At 41.7% G+C, this 23,459-nt stretch overlaps 2 protein-coding genes and 1 long non-coding RNA gene across 7 annotated transcripts in view; 2 read left to right on the top strand and 1 right to left on the bottom strand.

Moving 5' to 3' along the window:
- RIOK1 (RIO kinase 1) overlaps nucleotides 1-11,023 on the bottom strand; it is a 28,219-nt gene extending 17,196 nt beyond the window's left edge. The window contains exons 1-3 of one of the 3 annotated variants that reach the window (XM_087762989.1): nucleotides 10,958-11,021; nucleotides 10,495-10,550; nucleotides 8,988-9,138 (exon numbers count right to left, since the gene is read on the bottom strand). The gene's annotated coding sequence lies outside the window, so the exon portion shown is untranslated. Of the gene's footprint in view, nucleotides 1-8,987; nucleotides 10,665-10,957 lie in introns of those variants that run through there. The other 2 variants (XM_087762998.1, XM_087762982.1) reach the window with 2 other exon arrangements.
- On the top strand, nucleotides 31-10,111 carry LOC148057483 (uncharacterized). Of its 2 annotated transcripts, XR_015705962.1 has the most exons (3): nucleotides 31-217; nucleotides 955-1,439; nucleotides 7,604-10,111. It is a non-coding gene; the product is annotated as an uncharacterized LOC148057483 (long non-coding RNA). The 2 variants fall into 2 exon arrangements; XR_015705961.1 differs by lacking the exon at nucleotides 955-1,439 and having other exon boundaries at nucleotides 48-217.
- A 107-nt stretch (nucleotides 11,024-11,130) lies between the features above and the next one.
- SSR1 (signal sequence receptor subunit 1) lies at nucleotides 11,131-23,159 on the top strand. 2 transcript variants are annotated; one of them, XM_087763011.1, is made up of 8 exons: nucleotides 11,131-11,382; nucleotides 13,524-13,642; nucleotides 14,995-15,082; nucleotides 15,262-15,524; nucleotides 16,352-16,428; nucleotides 18,140-18,218; nucleotides 19,251-19,344; nucleotides 22,036-23,159. In XM_087763011.1, exons 1-8 carry the CDS (start codon nucleotides 11,298-11,300, stop codon nucleotides 22,101-22,103), a joined length of 873 nt encoding a protein of 290 aa, XP_087619137.1. In that variant the 5' UTR covers nucleotides 11,131-11,297; the 3' UTR covers nucleotides 22,104-23,159. The 2 variants fall into 2 exon arrangements, with proteins under 2 accessions (XP_087619137.1, XP_087619145.1); XM_087763019.1 differs by lacking the exon at nucleotides 22,036-23,159 and adding an exon at nucleotides 19,906-19,976.
- The last annotated feature ends 300 nt before the right edge of the window (nucleotides 23,160-23,459 follow it).

Genomic DNA, 23,459 nt, shown 5'->3' with positions numbered 1-23,459 from the left:
CTGCCAACGCCTGACGTCAGTCTTACCGTCGGGGTTTGGCCCAGCCGCGAGGCGCCGGTGTGAGGGGGGTGGAAATGGCGGCGGGGGAGAAGGGGCCGGAGCCGGAGCCGGGGCTGTGACCCTGCGCCCGCCCCGGCCGGCGACACACCGCCTGCCCCCACACAACGCCAGTCCGGCAGCCGCAGCCTTCCTCGGGGGGCCCTCACCGCGACCGCTGGTAGGTAAATAAATACGTAAATAAATACTCATCTGCCGTACCTCTGCATAACACCGCCTTAAAAATGCTGCATCTCCGAGCCCTCTTCTCCTTGCTAGAAATGACCGCTTATGCCACAGATTCGTGGTTGCTTTCCCTAAAACGTTAGGGATGATCTGTGTCGTCTGTGATAGACATGGATAGAGTTTTACGAATATATTCTGAAATACTGTGTTTCCAATCTAATAAATAAAGGTACAACTGAAGCCAAAGGAATTCCAAATTTTCGAGCCTCACTAGAAGCGTCTTAGGTCGCTGTAACACCCCTTACACGGAATGATGTGCTAATCGGTTTACATACCAGTATAATGTAGGATTAAGAAAATAAAAGTGAGCGCTGGGCCTTTGCTATCATCTGGTAGGTAACGGTAAAATTTTAAAATGCAGTCTTTTTTGTAGATGTTTTCCCATTATCCAAGTGGTACACGTAAAGGCTATCAAAAATCTGCAGTTGTGCAGAAAACAGGGATGCTTGTACCGAGAAGCCTTTAAAAAAGAATGAATGCCATGTTCCCCCCACAATGCTTCTGTGCAGTCAACCCATCGAGAGTCTCTGAATGTGGAAAGCAACAAGCCAGTTTCTGGCATTTCTAAAGCTACAGCTTTACTTCAGGCTGCCTTCAAGTTCTGCCGCTTAAGCTTCTGACACTAGAGCACCTGGAACCTAAATACCCCTTTCTCCTTCTTTTATACAAAAGAGGAAATCTTGTGTCAAATATCCTCTCTCCGTAATAAAGTGCCAGCTGGTTACGGCAGAGAAGAATACAGTCTCAGTCTGAAGGAGCAGTACAACTGCCTCCCAAAGAACTCTTTCACCTACTAAGGGAGGAAAAGGAGAGTAGACAGAAATGGCTCCTATCCTTGCAAACAAAATTCCAGGGAGAAAAGGATGGGAGGCTGGCAGAAAGTCAACAGCTGCGATCCAAATACAACAAGCTGGCTGCTCAGCTTCGAATCCCGCAAGCAGAATTTGGAAACCAACCAGCTGAGATGAAGAAAATGCAACAGCAGATTTGCGAGTTCAGGAGAGAGAACCAAAAGCTGCAGCAACAGAGGGTGAAAGGCCAAGAACAAAACTGCATCCTGCAACTTGAAACTGCCAGATGGAAAAAGAGATATGATAAAGTCAGAGAATCACAGACAGCTAAGGTATAATTCAGACTGATACAACACTATCGGCATCGTAAGTATCTGTAATGGGTAGAGTTCCTAGTTGCCACGCGCAGCAGTTCCCTTTCCCTTCTCAGGGCAAACTTCCACTGACTCAGGCTGAGGGTTCTGACCAAGAAGTTGAGAACCGGGAAAGTATATAAACTTGTGTCCGTCCAAGAACATTAAAGTTAAGATAGCACTCCTTCTCTTAAGTCTTTTACGGGACTTGAGTCCCTGTGTGGAATTTTGTCTTGTACAGATATTTTTGCAGTCATCCAATTTCAAGTAGTTATCGAACACTTTGCAATCTATTATTTGAAATAAATGAGGGAATAAAAAGTTATGATAATGGCCTTTTTTCACTTCTTCAAGGGGAAAAGGAATGAAAGGACTGGAATAGAAATGTTCCAAAGTTTGACACCTTATGTCTTCCTTCAACTTTGCAGAAGCTTCTACGTACAGTTTTCACAGAATAGTTTGGATTGGAAGGGACCTTTAAAGATCATCTGGTTTTGTCTGTATCTTCCCTGAGTTGGGGAGGTTCAAGACTGGACACGCTATTCTAGATAAACTCTAACACTGATTGGAGAGGTAACAGTCACTCACTTTCATCTGCTGGCTGTGCTCCTCTTGATGTCGCCCAGGATGCTCTTGGCCTTTCTTACTGGCTCACGGCAGCTTCACATCTACAAGGACCCCCCCAGGTCCTTCTCAGGAGAAGCTTCTCCCCAGACAGTCAGTCCCCAGCCTGTTCCTTCTCTGGTGCAGGACTCCTTGTCCCTGTTGACTTTCATGAGGTTTCTGTTGGCTCATTCCTGCAGCTTGCCTAGGTCCCTCTGGGTGGCAGCCCTGCACTCAAGCACATCTGCTAGGCCCCTGCCGCCACCCCACCACCCGATTTGGCACAAACTGCAAACCTCGTAAGCGCTTTTGGCCCCTCCAAATCATTGATAAAAAAATTAAATTGGACAGGTCCTGTGACATTCCTCTGCAGTATTGTCCTTGTTACTGGCATCCGGGTAGAATACGAGGCTCCTGAGAGCCAGCGGATGGCTCCTGAGCTGATAATGACTGTCGGCTAGATGACAGAGATTAGCCACATCTGATTAATAAACCCCCATACCCTCACCTATTCCCCATTAAAGAGTGCATGGACCTGGGGGCAGGGGTCACTTAGGATGCAGAAGCCTGTAGGGCTGTGATGTGCTTTTGTAGCCTGGCTGCAGTCTTCAGCAAGGATCCGGAGATCTAGCAAGAACCATCAGGGAACCCTGGGGGCAAGGCCTCATGGTACTCAGTTCAGGGCGTAAGAAAGCCCAAGCTAACTTGGAAGCATGCAGCAGGAATGGGGCTGATCCACAAGGGAAAACTGGCCAGAAGCTGAGGGTGACCCCAGCATGGGCGGTGTCCCGCCAACCGTGGCACAGAACCACAGCACTTGGGTGGGGTGGTGACAGCAACAGGTTCTGCCAGGAGTCCCAGTGACTCTGAAAGATCTCAGCCTCTGAAAAGTCAGCATCATCTCCGCTGATGATCCTTGTATCGTTGTTTCACAATGTTTGATAACGCTTCTGGTGCATCTGACAAAGGTTAGATACGTTATTTTACCACTTCATTTATTAGATCATTTATTGATTTGATACGCTAAATTTTTATATAAATTGTGTGAAAAATAGAGCCATGACAAAATAAAAAAAAAGCAGAATGAAAAGCAACGTGGTTGGGTTCAGCTGCAAAACTGGATAGGTAATAAAAAAAGTGCTTGATTCTCATAGGTAAAAGAAACTTTTTTTTTCCTTGTTGAAAAAGCTTTGCCCCTTCTTCACTGAGCAGGGAAAGAAAATGGTGTTCAGACTCAGAACATATTGTCCAAATTTGAATGTACCGACAGCAGTACACAAAGCCATCCAACAAAGAAAACAGACCTGCTTTGTTCATTTCCCATAGCATAAAGTGTAATAATGTCTAGAAATTAACTGAATCTTCATTTTCCGCATTTTTTCTTTAACATTGACAACTCTATCACAGCCATAGGTGGCTTTCTTATTTATTGATTACTCCATATGTAATTATATGTCCATGTTCTCTCACTGGTTATATTTTATTTCCCTATTCTACGGACTTCAGGCTTAGAATATAATTTTTCTTTCACCACATATGGCAAGTGACACTGCCCTGTTCTTAGAATATTTTCCTTTACTACCATTACTAAACATAGAATCATAGAATCGTTAAGGTTGGAAAAGACCCTTAAGACCATCGAGTCCAACTGTTAACCTAACACTGCCAAGTCCACCACTAAACCATGTCCCTAAGAACCACGTCTACCCATCTTTTAAATACCTCCAGGGATGGGGACTCAACCACTTCCCTGGGCAGCCTGTTCCAGTGCGTGACCACCCTTTCGGTGAAGAAGTTTTTCCTAATATCCAACCTAAACTTCCCCTGGCGCAGCTTGAGGCCGTTTCCTCTCGTTCTATCGCTTGTTACTTGGGAGAAGAGACCGACCCCCACCTCGCTACAGCCTCCTTTCAGGTAGTTGTAGAGAGCAATAAGGTCTCCCCTCAGCCTCCTCTTCTCCAGGCTAAACCACCCCAGCTCCCTCAGCCGCTCCTCGTAGAACTTGTGCTCTAGGCCCTTCACCAACTTTGTTGCCCTTCTTTGGACATACCTTAATGGAGGCACAGAAGGTCTCAAACACACACACACTATGTTAAGTTTCACAATATATTCTGTATTTTAATACTCAAAAAGCAATCTATGAAATAAATACAATTTTAATTACCTATCAGTAGCTTACGTGCTTCCTAGTAATTCTCTGCCATTTGTTATAGCTGGTCTTGGTCAAGACACCGCAGTTACCCTTCAGTTAACTCTAAGGAAAGGCAGTGATGAACCCTGTGCTAAATTTTGGTTCTCCATCTGTTCAAACACTGTTTTCCTCCACTGTTACACTCACTAGGACACAGATCATCCTTCTACCACTGAACATAACAGGAAGAATGAAGCTATTATTGAACTACAAAAAAAAAAAAGCAAAGAATGTCACCCTTGAAAACAAAACCTTGACGAAAAATGTAGATCTTTCCTGAATGCTTGAGGAATGTAGAAATGGGTCTGTCCAGCTGATTAAGAAAGCTTCTGTAGTACAAGGACATAGAAAACCTACTAATCCTTTTTACTGAACTGATTATGAAAGCTATTTGATTCACAGTGTTTTCATCACACTTCCCATGTGCCTCCCAGTAAAGGAAGTTTACTCTTCAAATTATTGTTTATTTGATTTTTATTATGATGTTCAGTAAACACACAATTATGCCCAGTATTACACATAATATCATATTAGTTTTCTATCAGTATAATGCCTCTTGAGATTTAATTATCAGATTTTTAGGTCACTTTGGAAATTACTCAGAAAAAAGCACCCTTCACCTATGACACTAGGTGTTACATCCTTCTATTAATTAGTTACTTCTAAAACTAACTTGAAGGTTTTCATTACAGCGTAAGCCAAAACCAGTCAAATTATTTGCAGTATTTACTCAGTAACATACACTTAATTGGGAAGATCATCAAGAACAGAGTCAAGAAATGCTTTCAGTGATTCTAATGAATATGAGAAGCGTATGCCCGAGACTGGACAGTGTCACAGAGTATATACCAAACCTTTAGGAGATACTTCCACCCAAAGAGTGAACAGAGAGTAATTATGTGAACTGAACCTACAGCTCCTTTACTCTGCAGGCTTTACTTTCTCCAGCCAAGCCCACGAGTTGGTGTTCCTTACCTCCCACGAAGGGCGAGAGTGTCTAATAAAAAGGTTTAGTTGCTTTGTAACTGATTCTATAGGCTTCTCTCTCAAGCCAACAAGATAAAATTTAATGGAGAAAAGCCCAAGCTTGTTGAAGATAACTGAATGTACAGACTGAAGGGCATGATACAAAGATCTGAACAGCTGGTTACATTTGAGAGCTGTGATTCTGTAGCTAAAAAAACACATACTAGAAAGAAGATACACATAGAACGTATAAAGCATTATTTCCAGCTTGGGGTTTCTCACTGACAGCCTGTTCTTAAAAATTGCTATTGCAATTGATATTTTTTATAGACAAGGTATATATAAATTACAGTTGAGTCTCAAACTTTATTACTACAAACGTTTAGTTACAAAGTACATGGAAAACGTAGCAATCACAAGACAGTTAATTAATTAAATTAAAACTTTCCAAGACCAAGCTAGGAGGTGAGTTCATTATTCACAATGATAAAAATCAGAGGTTGTTTGCATTTACTGAGCACTGATAACAAATATTACTGTGTACTGTGCCCCTTTCCCCTCTTGCTCCATGTTATTCTGTGTTCATATAGAGTTTATACAGTGGAGTCTGGAAGCTGATTAGGGCCCTGCAGTGCATTAATGGCCCAACAATAAATATATAATACAAGAGGTGCAGGCCCCCTCAGCTTGCTAGTTGAGTACTTGCTACTAGCTCCTGGCTAGACAGCTACTCGAGCTCCTTTGGGAGGGATGCATAAGTACAAAGAGTCAGTAAAATGTACGTTGCCCTACACCTTGTTATACAAACACAGCAGAAGGACAGGGTTGCACTGAAGGGCTACCGGATGGCCAAACACTGCTAGCAGCACTTAAGATCTCATTAGTCTGGCAACTTCTCCAGTACAGAGATGTCCTCGTTCCCTCTTCCTTGTCCACTTCAAAGGCTTATGCCTCATCAACACAACACCTGTTCTTATGATACAGACCTACTGGAGAAGGCAAACTGTATAACATGATAGTGTTAAGAACTGGACCTGCTTTCTTTGCAGCAGCCAGACATACTACTGTCTTTCAGGTTTGTAAATGTAGTACAGCCAAAGAAAGTAAAGTGTGCATCAAGGAAATCTGAACACTAGCTCCCCCCCCCCAAAAAAAACAGTGGACATTTGTTTCATTTTACTTCTGACTCCAGAAAGACATATGGGATCTCTTGCTGAACTGTGGGAAGGTGGTTTGCAGCCTTTCACCTCAGAGCTTGCCACTAGCGAACAACATCCACACCTGTGTAAGCCCGGAGCCCCTCCAGAACAAACTGCCAGCAGTTCTGAACCGTGCCAGTTAGCTAGGCCGAACTACACCGCCAGGTTCATTGCTGCTCCTGAACTCTTCCACAGTACGAGTCCAAATCACGTAAAAGGGAATGCTAGCACCTTAAGCCACTATGCCACCTGGGCTCTAACACAAGCAAACTCTCATACCTACCAATTTGTTTGATTTGCAGTCAGAAATGTGAATTTAATTTGTAATCTTGAAGTTGACCGCTCTGGTATTTCCAGCTAGTTTTCAATCAATAGACAAGGATTAGTAGATAAACATAATTAAATGGACACAATGAATCTTCCGTCTGGTACCACCAAAGACAAATGCTCAAGCGTTTGACACTCAGGCTGAATTTTCTTGCAGAATTTAAAAATGTTGCAGATACTATTTATTCTTTATATACAGTAATGGAACTGTTTAACAAAATATTTGATGTTTTACATGAAGAAGATAAGATAGACTTAAGATAGTCTATCAGGTTCTGTCTTTACTAGTGTCTCACAACTAAAACACAAGTCAGGACTCTCCAATTTTGTGCTTTCCTGATTTTACAGTGTAGCACCCTTCTCTGTGGTGTGATAGACTGGACTTACGATTTCCATGTCCACAATGACATAAAAATCTGCCAAGTAGACAGATTATCACTGAACTTAAATTAACTTACACTATAGAATAAAAATAGCCTTTTATCTTTCGGTGTCAACAACTTTGTTTCTGCTCTTCATCCAGAGTTAGGAACAAAAATCCCCTAGCTAAAATAATCTGCATGCTTTAAGCTGTATATATTGCAAAACCATCACCCCAACCAAAGTGTTACAAAGAGTCTTAAGCTGAGCAACCTTGAACTAGGCCAAAGGGAGCTCTGAAGTTCCTCTCCTGTTGCCATCATAGGGAGCATATGGAATTCATAAATCCGATTAAGCAATCATGGTTGGTGACAACAAATTTATCCAGATTACTAGATTTTTCGGTTGATTCTTTCTGTTTCTCAGAAACACATCTAGTCAAGCTCATGGAACACACAGTTTCTCCATGTATTTGTATCAGGTAGATCTCCAGAGAGGTATACCTCTCTGTTGTTTTTTTTTTTTTTTCAGATAAAGTAAAGAATCTGTGTGCCTTTGCGACAATTTTCCTGCAACAGGATAACTAAAACTCCTTCCTAGAAAAAAAAGAAAAATGGGAAAGCACTGACCTTCAAAGAACCCCCACAATTCAGGCGAAAATCCAGCAGATCTCCTTAAGAGCTCCTGTGAACACTGGTTTGTCTCCTGTACCACCACCCACTCAGAAGCAGCCAACAGGAGTCCCAGGGCTGAGGCTTGCGATATGAATACTTTCTGCCCACATCAATTTCAAATAAGTTGATTCCCCCCAAGTTATCATGAGTGATGACAGAGAATAACAACACCTTGATAGGTCCAGGTGGGAGATTCTCACTGGAATCATTAATAACCGCCACGTACAGTAACTGTTTGTCATTTTGAAAAGTACTATAGGAATTAATATGAAAAAAATCTCAGAATTACATATCCATAAAATTACTTCTCTAAACTACAAAACGTAATGAAGATATAATCCTTGATACAATTCCCTTGGAAGTATAGTAGTATCTCTTCTGGTTTCAGCAGGCACTACAAAATATAGAAGGGTACGAAATCACCGACTATTAGAAGAAAATTTTACACTTTTGACACTTTCTGAAAAGCAGAAAAATCAGTCTTATCTGTGACCCCATGAAAAGTCCCAGCAAAAGCAATGAGCTACCTTTTCAGCATGCTCTGGATTAGGGCGGTTACTCATCAAAACTATTGCCTTGACCTGAACCTGAAGAGAATCGGCAGGTATTGCAGTTCTTGGCATATGGTGGCACTGCAAGGTATGGACAACTACAGCAAAGCCCAGAGAAAAACAGCTGAGCAAAAAAAATACATCTTGCTAGCATGTAAAATTCCAGGAAAACTCAGGGAGCAAGTGAAAAAGTGAAGCTCCTGATTTTACCAACAGAAGTTCCCTCTACATTACAAACAAGATCCCTGTCCTAGTCAGATTACATTTCGGCTGGCTTTTTTCCGAGACATCCCAGTATACCATCCAAAACTGAGAAACGGGAAGCAGACGACAGGTTAGGACTGTATGTATGACACTGCTCCTAAAAGCGCTTTGCTGAATCCATCTCTCATAGAAGCCACTGAGTAAATGCTGACAAGGCAGTCCGATAGAGCCTTAAACACTTTGCCATGCCAAAAGCAAGTATTAATGCAGAAATAATAAGTCTCACTATGTGTACATAAACAACTATTTGCCCTTTGCTGGTATCTTAGGAAAAGAAACACACATCTGGAAGAATCATTTAAGAACTTCAAAACGGAACTGGAAATATGAGGTAAACTTTATTTACCGTCCACAAACTTTAAGAACGCACACCCTTTTTGTAATACGTTATGAAACTGAAGGCTTTTTTCCTAATAACAGTTTTACCTTTAATTTCTAACTGAAAAGCTTTTTTAAATGCAAGGATCCAATGCTTGTACGTAACTGTGACCAGACGCAGAATTCCCGTCGGGAATGTGAACTCCTAGTGAACGCCGGCCTTCTCGGGAATTAGGATCCGATATAAGAGATGTCAAATCTAGAAGTTACAATAATGACAATTATCATCAACACTTATTTTGTTATATCCGTGAATTAACACACAGAGCAGTCTGCGCAAAAAAAATATCTCTGCAGCTTACTTCAGTTATTCATACAGTCCCTCCTTTCAGATTATAAGTTGTTTAATATGAGTAGAGTACTTAGCGCAAAAGAACTGCAGCCTAATAAGCTTTTAGGCACAGCTGTAATATTGCAGTCAGTCTGGGCTCAGTGTTTTGCTAAAGCTAGTCAAGGTATCTCAATTATTTTCACAGGCACTGTTAATTAACACCTTTCTGTGCCCCCACCACATGCAAACTCAGTAAGAGCACCACACAGGTTAATTAATTAGTAACACCAGGATCAGTTAACTCAGATGGAAAAGCAGCACATAAAGTACATAGTCACTGCTTAGAAGACAGAGAACATTTCAGATCCTACAGCGCTAAATAGAAAACTTCCTATAGCATGCTACTATTCTCTCTTTTATTTCCCCCAAGAAAAAATGTTTGGCTGCTTTTCCCCCGCAAAAAAAAAACCAAAAACCAAACAAAAAACAAACCACGACTAGGTTAAGTCAAACATGTTTGGCCAAAGATTATGATGTTAAACAAATTTAAAGACCTTTGCAGAAAAAGTAATATTACACCACTGAGTGGATCTTATCCAACTAGAAATATTTTTATCAGTAGCAATGGATGTTCTTTGGTTTTCATCAAGCTGCATCTTCAGTCAATACTTAACAGCATTTCAGTAACATTTTCAGCTTGTTAAAAATATGACTAAGATAAAACTTAGCTAGAAAGGTAACTTTTGATAATTTTTGTGTAATTTGCAGGTTCAAAATCAAATGAGTTAAAATAATGTGGAAAATGAAAGACAAAATCTACTACATCTACAATTGCTATCACAGCAAGCTGCATATGCACAAACGACAGTTACCACAAAATAAGGAATGTGAATTAACACTACTCATGTTTCATTGTACCCTCTATGCAAACTGCTGTTAACTGTGGGAGAGAAGAGAAGGGTGGAAGGCTGGTTTTGGCCTCGGTATTTTCACTGAATGTTTTGACTGTGGGACTTGGGAAGGCTTTCCGTCTTAATATGCCTTACATTTCATTTAACAAAAGATCCACTGAGATAAAGGTAACCTATCACTTTCATATACATTGCCTATCAAGCTTTGGGAAACTTGTTCAATTAAACCATCAAATATATAACCCATAGAATCATTTAGGTTGGAAAAGACCTTTAAGATCATCAAGTCCAACCGTTAACCTAGCCTAACCGTTAACCTAACTCAAAACCAGTTATGCTAAAGCAATGTGGAACTGTAAGATTTTGATAGCACCTCTGTTTCAGTAATACGCTTCATCCTTGCTCCTTCCAGAGGTATGTTAGTCTACTCTGCAAAAAAAACCCCAAACAATAAATCCTCATCCTTTGCGTTTTACTCCTCTCCCCACAGTAGGTTAACAAGGACGAACACGACTGGCGTTCCCTCCGTTACAAGCAACCTAAGCTGGAGGCACAGCCTCTCACACTGCCCAGCGCGGGCAGAGGAGAGGAGCGGCTCTGCCCTCCCACCCCTCCCCCGCCCACCTCCTGCGGCCAGGGCGGCCCCGACAGCCACCCCACGCAGCCGCCCCTTCCCACCGGGAGATTAAAGCCGCCCCGCCGTATTTCGCACGGGCAGCGTGAGGCGCACCCCTCCGGCGGGACCCCCCAGCCCTACCGCGACCTCCCAGGCGCCGAGGGCCAGCCCTTCCCCGGCAGCCGCCGCGCCCCGGGCCGAGCCACCGGCCGCGGCTCACCTCAGGCCGGCCCCGCACCGCCAACGGCGGGAGGCGGGCGGGAAGCCCCGCGCATGCGCACCCGCCCCCTTGGCACGCAGGAAGCCCCGACCCGGAAGCGGAAGGGGCGGCGCATGCGCGAGGAGGGGCGGTGGAGGGGAGACGTGTGTTAAGCTCACGTGACCGCCCGGCCTCCTCCCCGGCGGGGCCACGTCCGCTGCGGCGCGAGGGCGGGGCGGGGGCGCGGCCGGGGCCGGGGCGGGAGCGGCCCCGGATGGAGGCCGCCGCCATTTAGACGGCCCGCAGCGGCAGGTGTGGGGCCGGCCGGCGGTGCCGGGTAGTCGTTGCCGCCGCCGCCGCCATGAGGCGCCTGTCGCAGCTGCTGTTGCTCGCCCTGCTCGTCTTCCCCGCCGCCCTACTGCTCGGGGGCGCCCGCGGCGGCCCAGGTGAGAGCGGGCGGGTGACGGGAGCGGTAACGGCCGTTAGGGAGCACGCGGCGGGCTCCCCTCGGCGATCCGGGGATGGCGGGGAGGGGGAGCCCGGCGCCGCCGGCGCGGTCCTCCTGTCGGGAGGCCGCTGCTCATTCATCGCCGCCGGGCGCGGGCCTCCCGGCCTCCCCGCACACGTGGGCCGCCGCCGCGGCCGCCCTCCTCGGGCCGGGCCGGGCCGGGCCGGGGCTCCGGCGTCTGGTTCCGCTCGCGCGGGGGGCGGTGGCCGCGTTCGAGGGCGCTCCGGCGGGGTGCGGGCTCCTCCGGGCAGGGCCGGACACTGGCCTCTCGTCTCTCCGGCGGGGCGAACCGCGCGTTGCGGTGCCAGGCTGGGCGCCGCTGCCCCCTCAAAAAAAAAAAAAACCCAACCAAAAAAACCTCGCTGGAGGTTGTGGCACCGGGCTCGTCGCTTTCTTCGCTGCCGCCCTCGGGTGGTGGCGGCTTCCACGGCGAGTCGTTAGCAGAGGCGCGGGCTGCCGGCCTGCCTTCCCACCTCGTCTCCCTCCACCCCCCCCCCCCCCAGCGTCCTTCACGCCGCCGAGCGCTAATCTCTGTTTACCCGGTGGCCTTATCTGATTCCCGGTCTGAAAATTGCCTGCCTGCGACCGAGTGCGGAAAGGCCGGAGGGCAGCCGTCCCGCCCAGCTCTTCCCGGGGGCTGCGGCGCGGGCCCTGCGTTAGTTCCTCCCCCGGGCGGGCAGCTCTCCTTTCCCGCTATTGCCACATCATCAGCCCTTCTGACATCCATTGGGAAGACTGTAAATTAGACGTCTAAGAGGACGTGCTAGCGCCGTTGCTTGTGAAGACCGCCTGTACCTTACCTGTACCACGTTCAGATACAAAGGTTTTAATTAAAAAGAAAAAATCTTTATTGTAGACTTACGAGTTTAAAACTTTGGCAAATAAAATCACTGTAGTTAGTCTTCGGTTAAGTATTGCACGTGGTTGAGCAAGAGTCTTTGAGCGTACCTTCTAAAGACACTTGAGAGGAGGTGTTGTATTTGCTTTTTCTAGCTTTGACTGACAATCCTGAAGTCCTTGGATTTATTTGTCCTGCTCAAGGATTTTTCTTCCCCGTGAAAGTTTTCAAACATTTATTTTAAGTGTGTACTCATAGCAGTTAGATCTTTTTCAGGCTTGTGTAAATCAATCATCCATTCATTTCTACTCTTTCACTTTTGGAAAACGTTAGGCTCGTTAAAAGAAAACTCTGTAGTTTTGTGTATACGTTTTAAAAGTTGTTAGCCTAGCCTGCACGTGCTCTAAACTGCAAACAGACAGAACTTTGTCCTGTGGCCAATATGTATATTAATCCTATCTGCCCAGCGTTTGAATGTATAAGACTCTGCTCCATAAAAGCAAAGAGGCAATGAACTATCAGATTGCGCTTGTCTTGAAGCCTTGCTCTGGAGCCATGCTCTAGGTCAGGTTTCTTTTCTGACTAATGTTGTGGTTCTGTTGAACATATGGATATAGTAGTATATGATATTGAGGAGGTCATATTAAAAAAAGACTTTTTCTGTTTTAAAACTTGAATGAAAATAAGTGCAAAAATAATAACTTTTAAACTACCTGTGAAAGTGTAGTGTTCTGATACCAGCAGATGAAAAGGACATGCTAATCATTTATTAAACTTACTAGTCTTAGAAGAAACAGTACTTACTAAATTAATTTCCTGGCAATAGCAATGTCTTTTTATTTTCACATTTGTAATGACAAAACAAAATATTTGCATACGTTGACAAGTTCAAAAATTAAATAATAGCTTTTGAGGCAAGTTGGTGGCTTTCTGCGAATTTAAGCATCGCTGCGTAAATGCTGAACATTTTGTCATCCAGCTGTAAACTTTTTGGTTTTGAACTTACTTGCACATAAACGAGTAGATCAAAAAGTTATTAGAGAAGAAAAAAGGCTGAAAGATCAACACAGACGATCATCTGAATGTGAGGTTTTTGCAACTGAGGCTTCAAAACACAGCATTGGACAAGTTTTTAAGAAATTCTTCAGACATTAGTTTGAAAATTGTACTACAATGTCAGTTTTCTGTTGATTAACTGGACATTAAAAAGGCTTTCTTGTATTTGCATTTTGTTTTGGTAGGTTCAGGTTTATTAGTTGCCGCTCAGGATGCTACAGAAGATGAGGAAGCTGCGGAAGATACTGTAGTTGAAGATGAAGATGATGAAGCTGAAGTTGAAGAAGATGAGCCAACAGACTTGGTAACTGTACATGAATGTTCCTTCATAAGTATGAATTAGACCAAAAGTACTTGAAGCTAGATAGTTTAGATATCTTTAAATATGAGTTTAACAACATTGCTATTTCCATTTCCAAGTCTCCAGTGAACTTGTGTTCAATTTAAAGTTTCAGAAGGATTTATCTTTTCTTCCTGAGTTACCAGTTGAAAAACCACATGGGGACAGCCCAATTTCTGACTACCAAAACTGCAGTTCACAAAAAAGAAGACCAAGTGAGAGAACCAGGTTCTCATAGGAGCCCCTTGTAGTTCTTTTCCAGCTTAAACTGCATCTCAGTAAACTGAGAAGGACGTTAGGGTATAGGACTACTTCATTCTGGCTTATTTGGTACTGATTTTCAAGGGGCAACAGAATCTTACTTCTTAGTTAAGCTCAGTATTAATTCTGAAAACCTTGTTTTGCAGCCTGTTTTCTCTTACTATATTCCTAGTCTCTTCCTAGGCCACTTGTTGCAGGGCATGCCTGTTATACCAGTGGCCACACTGCTGTTCAGGGTCACTCGCTTCAGCTTGACACAAGTGAAATATTTTATGTAGTTATGTGATCTGCTTATAGCAGTAGAGTATTAGGCTTGCTAGGCACATAGTGTACTTAAATTGGTACAAAAATTTCTCAAATTTTTGGTGTCAAATAAGCAAGTTTGGGACATTACTGGGAGGAGCAGACAAGTGTAACAAAAATGAAGACCTGGTAAACTGTTCTTTGATTCTGTTAGATTTTTACTGATGTTGGTAAGTTGGTGAGCTTATGGTTGACTAGCTTCGCTAAGTGAAATCATCACCAAGGTGAGCTTGAACAAGTGTATCCACGAACTGACTTAGTTCCAACAGTCTAACCATTTCCAGGCATACATAACACAACTAATTAAAACTGAACAGAAAGCTTCTATAAACACTCCCTCTGTAGTGAAAGCAACTCTCATTTGCCTCATGGTTGCCTATAATTTTGGAAATGCTTGTTTTCTAAATAGAAACAGCTTAGATGTGAATACTTCACATTTAGATTGTATTCTCTTCCTTCCTCCCCCAAATAAAGACCTTACTGTTCCTTTCTGATTATAAACCTTTCAATACAGCTAAATGCAGTTCAGATTAGTCACTGTGTCAGATACAACAAGTAGAAGGATAAATGCTGAAAATGATGCTAATCAAATCTAGAGGGAGAACAGACCATGTGCTAATCCTGCAACAGCAGGAATTGATGCTAATGCTTGCCGTTGTTGCAAGTTTTGACACGTGGGATTCTCATGAAACAAGCATGGTCTTTGCTTCACTGTTCATTATAGGATTTTTCAAAAAAGTCTCTTGTCTTAGACAGAAGAAAAAGAGGAAGAAGACTTGTCAGGAGAACCTAAAGCCTCACCTAGTGCTGATACAACCATCTTATTTGTGAAAGGTGAAGGTAAGAGTCCTGTGCTAATCTACCATCTTCTTTACTGTTGCTTAGACTATATCAATGTGTGCATAAAACAGTGAAGCTCTAAAAAAACAATCTGTTCTAGATGCTCTCCATTTAGAAACAGGCTAGGTGTGGTGTATGAAGTTTCTAATGGTTGAATATTTTTTTTTTTTGTGTTTTAGACTTTCCAGCGAACAACATTGTAAAATTTCTGGTGGGCTTCACCAACAAGGGTACAGAGGATTTCATTGTCGAGTCTCTCGATGCTTCTTTCCGGTATCCTCAAGACTACCAGTTTTATATCCAGAACTTCACAGCTCTCCCTCTGAATACAGTAGTTCCACCACAGAGACAAGCCACATTTGAGTACTCTTTCATCCCTGCTGAGCCTATGGGTGGTCGTCCGTTCGGACTAGTTATCAATCTCAACTACAGAGATGTAAACGTAAGCCTGATGTAATTCATTTCAATCTTTCTAGCTCATGTGGAAATGTAAGGAAGGAACTGCTTAGGCAAGTTACTGCCTCTTCAGAAAGTGAATGCCTTTGTGGTTTTTCAGCAAATCGGTAGATAGATAAGCCCAGTAAGCAACTGTCTACATGTTTTGCAACAGCCCGCCATGTACACGTAGTTCTCTATATGTTAGACTTAAAGTTATGTCAGCAGTGGAAGCTAGAATGTGTTAGAACTGTGTAGTAGTGGGCTGTACTCATTTGGGGGGGGGGGGACCCAAAAACCACCAACCAAAAAACTAAGCTTTCTTTAGGATAATTTAAATTTCACTGTGCTTTTCAGATTGGGCTTTTCTAACAAACTTAACTATCAACCTGAATCCCATCTGCAAACTTGACTTTGAGCAAATAAATGGCCAGTAGTTGCAATCTGGGGGAAGACTATCCAAAAGCATAAATGGGGATTAAAATAGGGGATTCTTCTCTTTTAGTGCCGGTCAAAGTTTAACAGACTTCTGTACCTTTGTGTTTTGATTATTCTAATAAGAACCCTTCATATGTAACATCTCATGTTATAGGAGGTAACATATGGAAGGCTCGATGTGGCTGTCTAGCTAATATCGAGATTGTTCTTTGTACTTGCACGAAAAAGTTTGCACTTATAAGCAGCCCAAGTTTGACTCAACGCATAAAAGCTCAATCAAGTCTCGTGCAGGGGTTACTACTTTCTAGAGCTTTTCCAAGAACACGGAAAAAGATAAACATTTGTGTGTGTGTTGAAGAAATGAATTTAAAATGTTATGTGGAAACTTTGTTACAGGGCAATGTGTTTCAAGATGCTGTCTTCAATCAAACCGTTACGATTATTGAAAAAGAAGATGGGCTGGATGGAGAAACGTAAGGAGGCTGGAGATTCAAGTTTAGTTGGTATACTGGTAGAACAGGTTGCTGATGGTGCCAATGAGAATAGTTCTTGTATCCTCATTTTACTGAATGTTAGGTCTGCTGTGTTTTGCTGATGGTGTAGCAGGCATTCGACTTGTACAACGTTGATAGACTGAAAATATGAACTTGCTCCCCAAATTAAGATCTGTTTTAATACTAGGGATCTTCAGAATTGGTACTATGTCAATGAGCAGTGTACACATTGCTTTGGCTCACAGGGCTTCAGTCTGGAATAGGACCTGATGTTATACAGCTACGTAGCAATTCAAAGCTGATAAGCTTTTGTTACGCTACTGTGCTTTTTCCTAAGAGTTAAAGATGCAGAGGTACCATAGTATTGGGCTGTGGGTCCTGCTGTGAAGACTGCAGTAACTTGCTTCTGGAGCACTTCAGTATAATCCAAGATTACATAAATGGAAAGATGTATTTGGAGTGTGAGATAAAGGAACTTGCACTCATTTCTTGTTGCACTAACCCCTGTCTGTAGCAGGTATCTTTCAGGAGTGTTTTTTTTCCTGTCTTAAAGACTAAGTACATCTGACACACTTTACATGTTGCAAGCATATGCTGTGCTGATATGCTTTTAAATATTCTAACACTGGAGTGGGATTTTTAAGAGAACCTGTGAGTTTAAAAAAAAAAAAAACTTCAGAAAGACTTGTAGACAATGCCAGATATTTGAATTCTCCTGCCACAGATAGTAATTGCCTGCTGGACAAGCTTCCTTTTAGGAAAGGTCAACCAAAAGAAATAGCTGTTGCATTAATTCATATTTCTCAAATAGAACAGCATCAATGAAAGAACAATTGGTTATGTGAAAGTGTGTGATACTCTGATAAAGGACCTCTCAAAAGAATTCAGATTATTAGAACCAGTTTGAGTTAATGTCCTGTGAATAGATAATTACCCTAAACCAGGGATGTTCAATTAAGTCTCCTCTGTAGTTTAACTCCATAATTTCCTTTGTCAGAAATCCGAGTTAAGATGTTCAACTTGGAATAGATTCTTTACTGGTAAACTCCTGCCTGCTCCCCAGATCAATTTTAGATATCACTTATGTTCACCTCTTGCTAAGTATCAACAGGTATTTCAGGTAGAATTCTTCAAAACAAACCAAAATGCACATTTAAAAGATGATTGTTTGCATAGGTTGAATTCTAACTGTGGAACACAGAGCAAGATAAGCAAGGCCATTCAAAAATCTGTTGCTGGTAAATTAGTATCCTAGCAGTGCTTGCTTTGCAGTCGTGTACTAAAAGGATATAGGAGGTTTTTAAGGGTTTTGTAAGTAGTTAAAGCTGTCACAAACAAATATTATCTGTGACCCAACATCTTGAAACATGATACCGCAAGAGTTCTTGTGGTTGCTAAATTTCAATAATTATTTATAACAGTTTCACAGATAATATAGCATTTTTCAAATGTTCTGTTGTTCAGAATTAAATTTTGGATTGCAGTTTCTGAAATCAGTCAGAATAATTACTTAATATTTGTTAGCACTTCAGTTTCAGATTAACTGTTTTTCCCCACCCATCCCCTACAAAAGTTCTTGGGAAAGATCAAGCGGGCGTGTGGCCAAAGCTAGGCTTAGTTTCTATGCCTTTGTAAACTCTCTTAAACACTTCAGATTTTTAGTTAATGGTTTCTTAAACTTTTTTTAAAGGATCTTCATGTACATGTTCCTTGCTGGACTTGGTCTACTCGTCATTGTCGGCCTACATCAGTTGTTAGAATCTAGGAAGGTGGGTAGTGTATTTTGTCTATGTACTTCTTAATATAAGACCTTACTGATCTGAAAAGAAAGCAATTCAGTAATTGCTTCTGGGATACTATGGCACAGGTAGAACTTTAGAAGACTTACTTCTAGAACTAAGACCTTAGAGATTACTGGGAAAACACCAAAGAGTTTTTTTAAAAAATGTTCATAATTGGAGACACTTAGATTGCTTACCTAATGCTCTTTGGGTCTGCTCTTTGGCACCATGCTGAAGTGGTTGAAGTGGAAGCTTTGATACCTTCCAGTCACTGGATGTGTGCAGCTACTGATTCAATACTGACTGGGTAGACTTTCTCCGTGCTCTCTATTTCTGTCTGTTAGTTTAATCTAGGTTAAACTTTGGGGAAAGCAGCTCTCTAGTTCTTTGTTTAGTTCTTATCGACATTATGGCAAAGGACTGATTAGGGCCTTCTGAATTCCATTTATAATGCTCTAACAGCTACAGGTTTGTCCCTGTAAGTGGTCTGGCAAATAAAAGCCATTGGAAGCTTAAGTCTCATCTGCGTGCAATGCATAGGTTATGTCTTCGTGCAGTCTGGCTTACGACGCTTTTGAAGTAGCTTCCCTTGGGAAGAAGTACGGAATGATTAGTGTGCTTCGAAATCCATTTTGCAAGGTGACGTAGGAGACCATTGTGCTAATCTGAGAAAGTATAACGAAACCAGTCATCACAAAGTTTGATTCATCATCAGCCATTTTTCGTAACAGGCGTAATGAATTTGCCCAGGCACGCGTGAAATCTTGATATCTTTGTGTGGAATAAGCATTGCGAGGCATTAGAAGTGGTAATGCCAAACTTAGGTGAATAAATTGCTAATAGTAAAGATAGCTAAAGCTAAGCTACAAGGACAGATTCGTACATTGACTAGCCTTAAGTTTGTGTCTTAGTGAAATAATTGCAATTGATTAAATATAGCATTATTAGTTATTTCTAATACTTGTGCTATCAAAAGTTTGTGCTAAGAAAAAGATCTTTTTTTCTTTCTTGAATTTTCAGAGGAAAAGACCAGTACAGAAAGTAGAGATGGGAACATCAAATCAGAATGATGTTGATATGAGCTGGATTCCCCAGGAAACTTTAAATCAAATAAGTAAGTGGTCTCCCTCCCGCCAACTAGAGTGTAACAAACTTACTTAATCAATTAGTTGTAACTGAATAAGTAGCTGATACCAATTTCTCAGAATAGCATACATCTCTTCTAGGGAAACGCACCGCGCGTGATTAGACTATTATATTAGCAGCCTGTTCTTGTATAGAACAAACTTCACTGATTGATAGAATAATGACTATCAGTGACGTTTACAATTTCTTCTGTAGACTCTTTTTCAACAGTATAAAATCTCTACCCAAAACCTGGATGACAAAGGAGGTTTAAATAGGAGAAAATATCTATCATATCAAAGTTTCTGTAAGTTGTCTGGAAGTTTGGCTATAGACCAAAGTTTTAAATAAGCATTAGAAGAGTGTATTAACTAAAGCCACATTAAGACTTGGTATTAATGACCTTCACAAGTCCAAAATGAGTGTTCTACTTGATATCTGAAATGCCAACAGTAAACCCAGTATCTGACTTCTTTAGACCGTTTATGTGTTTGTGGATATTTCTAACTTCTCTTGCTGTTTCTTCTGTTTTGCTTTCCCGTGGCTTCAGTGCAGAGTAGAAGAGGTGAGGCAAACTCTGGTCATCTAAAGAGTGGAAGTGCTTAATGTGTTGTCCATGTGATAATTAGGCATGGATAGAAGTATAGCTTCCTGCATGCAGTGATTGGTGATGTAGCATGAGCGGTAAAAGATGACAGAGCAGATGCGCACAAACACATTTTATATACATATAAATTTATGGGTTTGTGTATTATAAATATGTGTATATGTATTATTTCTGGTTATATTGTAGTAACGTAGTTTCAGCAGAATATTGCTGAAGTACTGTTGTCTCTTCTAACAGTTCCCGGAACCCTTTATCTAAAATGCAGATGTAGATCTTGCCTTCCCTGCTACCTTGGTGTAGTGTCAAGCTGATGTTACACAAGGAGGGTGGAGGACTGATCATGACCAGTGGCTGAGTGCATCTTGTTTCGGTGAGAAACAAGCCTCAGCCTTAGGTGTAATAGTTTAATGGTCATGTTTATCTTCCTGGGTCTTCCTTATCCCAGGTGAACTCCTATCACCAGTAGTGCTGGCTGGCATGAGGCGAGATAGCCTCACTTAAAACAAAGTGCATCCTAGACAAGAGAAGTGCTTTGAAAACCTTTTGCAGGAACTACCTTTACTTGAAAAAGACTCCTGTTTTGATGAAATAAGCACATTCTGAGCTTTATTCAGTAGAAGGGCTAGAAGCCTTAGCTCTGATGTGAAGTTGTGCTGGGAGTTGACTTCACTTTTTTTGATTCCTTCATCCTTTTTAACTGTACTTATACCTAAGGATTGGTGTTTTACTTCTGAGAATGTAAGCTTTCTTGTACAGTCTTCTGTGAGATACAAGAATGAGGCTTTTCAAATCCCTGTGTCTAGATTTTATACTATCAATCTAACAAAGACTGAAGTTCTAAATGCTAATTTTTTTCCAAAGAGCAAGCTGTCTTTAAATGGGTTCAAATCCTGGCAATGTTTGGGTCCTGTCCTCCATCCCTTTCTTAAGCTAAATAGATATTCATATCCTAATACCTGAAATCTAGAAAAAAATGATGTTCAAGTTGTTCTTGATTTTTTTTTTTTTTTAGATCCACATTAGTTTTAATTAGAACTGTACACTAGAGTCCTTTGAAACACACAGCCTTCAAGATCCTTAGAGGTTCTTGACTATTTTATTGTCAAAAGACACTTCTTACTGTACTGATTGGCTTGTGATGGCATGATGGCTGCTCCTTGTGTTTGCACATACTCTTAAACAGTGAAATTATTGGAGATGATTCTGTTAAAGAAAGCGTGCATTCTTAAGTCAACAGATACACTTAGCAATCACTTCAGCACTTCATACAAAGTATTGTAGCTTCTCTACAATATTACAAGGATTGAAATTCTACCTCCGTAAGGACCATCATTGTAAAAGACAATTACAGGCCTGTCATAAAGTCTTAAACGTAAGATGATGCTTCTGGCATCCAGTGATCATACAGCTAAAGCTGGGTGGCTTCCCCATATGGGATATCTGATTACAAAGTGACATCTTCATAGTCAAATGTGGATGCTTCCTGGAAAAGTGTGGTTTTTCACAACCAAAACACTTTATCTTCTGCTGTTAATCTGTATGAATGTGGAAGTATTTCCTGCAAGACAAAGCTGTCTAAAGGAGGGTCAATCACATATTCTTCAGGCAAGTGAAGAAAACTCAAATCAGTAATGATCAAAATAATTCATTAACTTTCTAAAAATGTAATTATTGAACATGAAACTCTTCTAAACAACAGAGCATGCAGTTTCATCAGGAGATGGTATGGGGTTTGGGTTTTTGGTTGGTTGGTTTGTTTTGGGTTTGGTTTTTTTGGTGTGGGGTTTTTTTTTTTTTCCATTTTAGTAACTGGCAATTAGAACAGCCCTCACCCTGGAGTTGCATGTAACAGAATAGGAACATTCTTTTTTTTGTTACCTTCTATTTAGGATGCTAATAGTTAAAAACCCTTACCAAGTTCTTTGAACTGGCTTCTCTGTGGTGATGCATTGCACTAAAGGGCAGTTTTGGCTTGTGTTTGGGAGGGAGAAAAATACATGGTCATATAACATCTAATCTGAAGTAGGTGTAGCAATTGATGCAACTATCTTTTTTTCTTTTTTTTTAATCTAGATAAAGCTTCACCAAGGAGGTTGCCCTACAAGAGGGCACAGAAGAGATCAGTGGGCTCTGATGAGTAAATGTTAACTAGTACAACAGTTGAACCTTTACTAATCCTGCCTGTTTGGGTTTTTTGGATTGGAGTAGTGCAGAGAATCCGTATCACCATAAGGAAAATACTGCTAAACATTTGGACTGAACAGATTAACAGAACGGTGTTAATATTACTGAAAATGCACTTCTCTTTTTTTTTTTTTTTCGTTAATTGTTGGGGAGGGTGGGGGGGAGGTAACCATTAAGATTTGTGCCTGCGTGTGTAAGCAGTTGGTCTTAACAGAACCATGTTACCTGAAATGTGCCTTTAGAGTTCTTTGTAATGCTGGCTTGTCATCTGTACACTCTTTGAAGGATTTTTCTCGTCTCCCTGACCTGAATGTCTAGTGACTTAATCTGTCTTGATTGTATCATGTCTGTATCAGAATCTGTATGCATTTTTCTTTTGCAATAGGTAACTTTATTCTCTACAGTGTGCACACACTGAAGTTCGTGTGTGTGGTCCTATTTCGGTGGTGAGGCCCTGATCATCTAGATTTCTGCATAGTTTGCATTCTAAAGGCACAATTGGGTATAGCTGCTCATAGTGGTAGATATTTTGCTGCCGTTTTGATCTGGGCATGCAGTGACCTAAAAATCTGAACTTATCTGCATAGATGTTAGGAAGACTCTTACACAGCAGCAGAACTTGTGAAGCATGGATTTTGTGTGCTGAATTGGTATTACTACATAAATTTTTTTTTTTATACCCAACTTGTTAAATGGTTAGTTATTGAGTCGTGCCAGCAGCTTAGGTATTCTGATTATAGTGGTAGCTCTGCAATGTTTACTCAAGAAATTATTGAATAAGCCCGAACAACTTTTCAGTAAGTTCTTGGTTCTCTCACAAAAACTAGAATGTCATATGTATCAAAATGTGGACTTTTCTTAAAGCTTTACATGGGGGGGCAAGGACTTTGTATTTACTGTACACACTTGAAAATGAATTTGAAAAACTGTTGGCTTCAAATCATCTTTTTAAATGGCAGACTATTTAATTCACCCTTTCCAGTTTTTAAATCTCAAACTTCTTTCCACTGGTCTGTACCATGGTCCGAGTTCTTTTTTTTATCACCTTGTCTTTCCTACTAGTAGCACAGGTGCATATCCAGTATTAAATACATGTCAGTTTAGTACTAAAGCAGAAAAGCTATGCACAATCAAAATGGAATTTTCTTTTGTCGCAGGCAAAGCTTACGTGATTACCAGGTACTGAGCTATTGATCCACATCCATTGTATTCAGGAATTTAACCGACAGTAAAAAGAGCAGATAGTGCGGAGTGGCGGTTTGCTGCTGTTCAGGCTCTTGGACAAGGCTTGAATTGTTTGCATCTCAACTGCA

The sequence above is a fragment of the Nipponia nippon genome, unplaced genomic scaffold, assembly GCF_047370975.1.
Source record: "Nipponia nippon isolate SJK-2023a ecotype South Korea unplaced genomic scaffold, ASM4737097v1 scaffold_1, whole genome shotgun sequence".
NCBI lineage: Eukaryota > Metazoa > Chordata > Aves > Pelecaniformes > Threskiornithidae > Nipponia > Nipponia nippon.
This window is presented reverse-complemented; position numbering and strand designations above follow the sequence as displayed.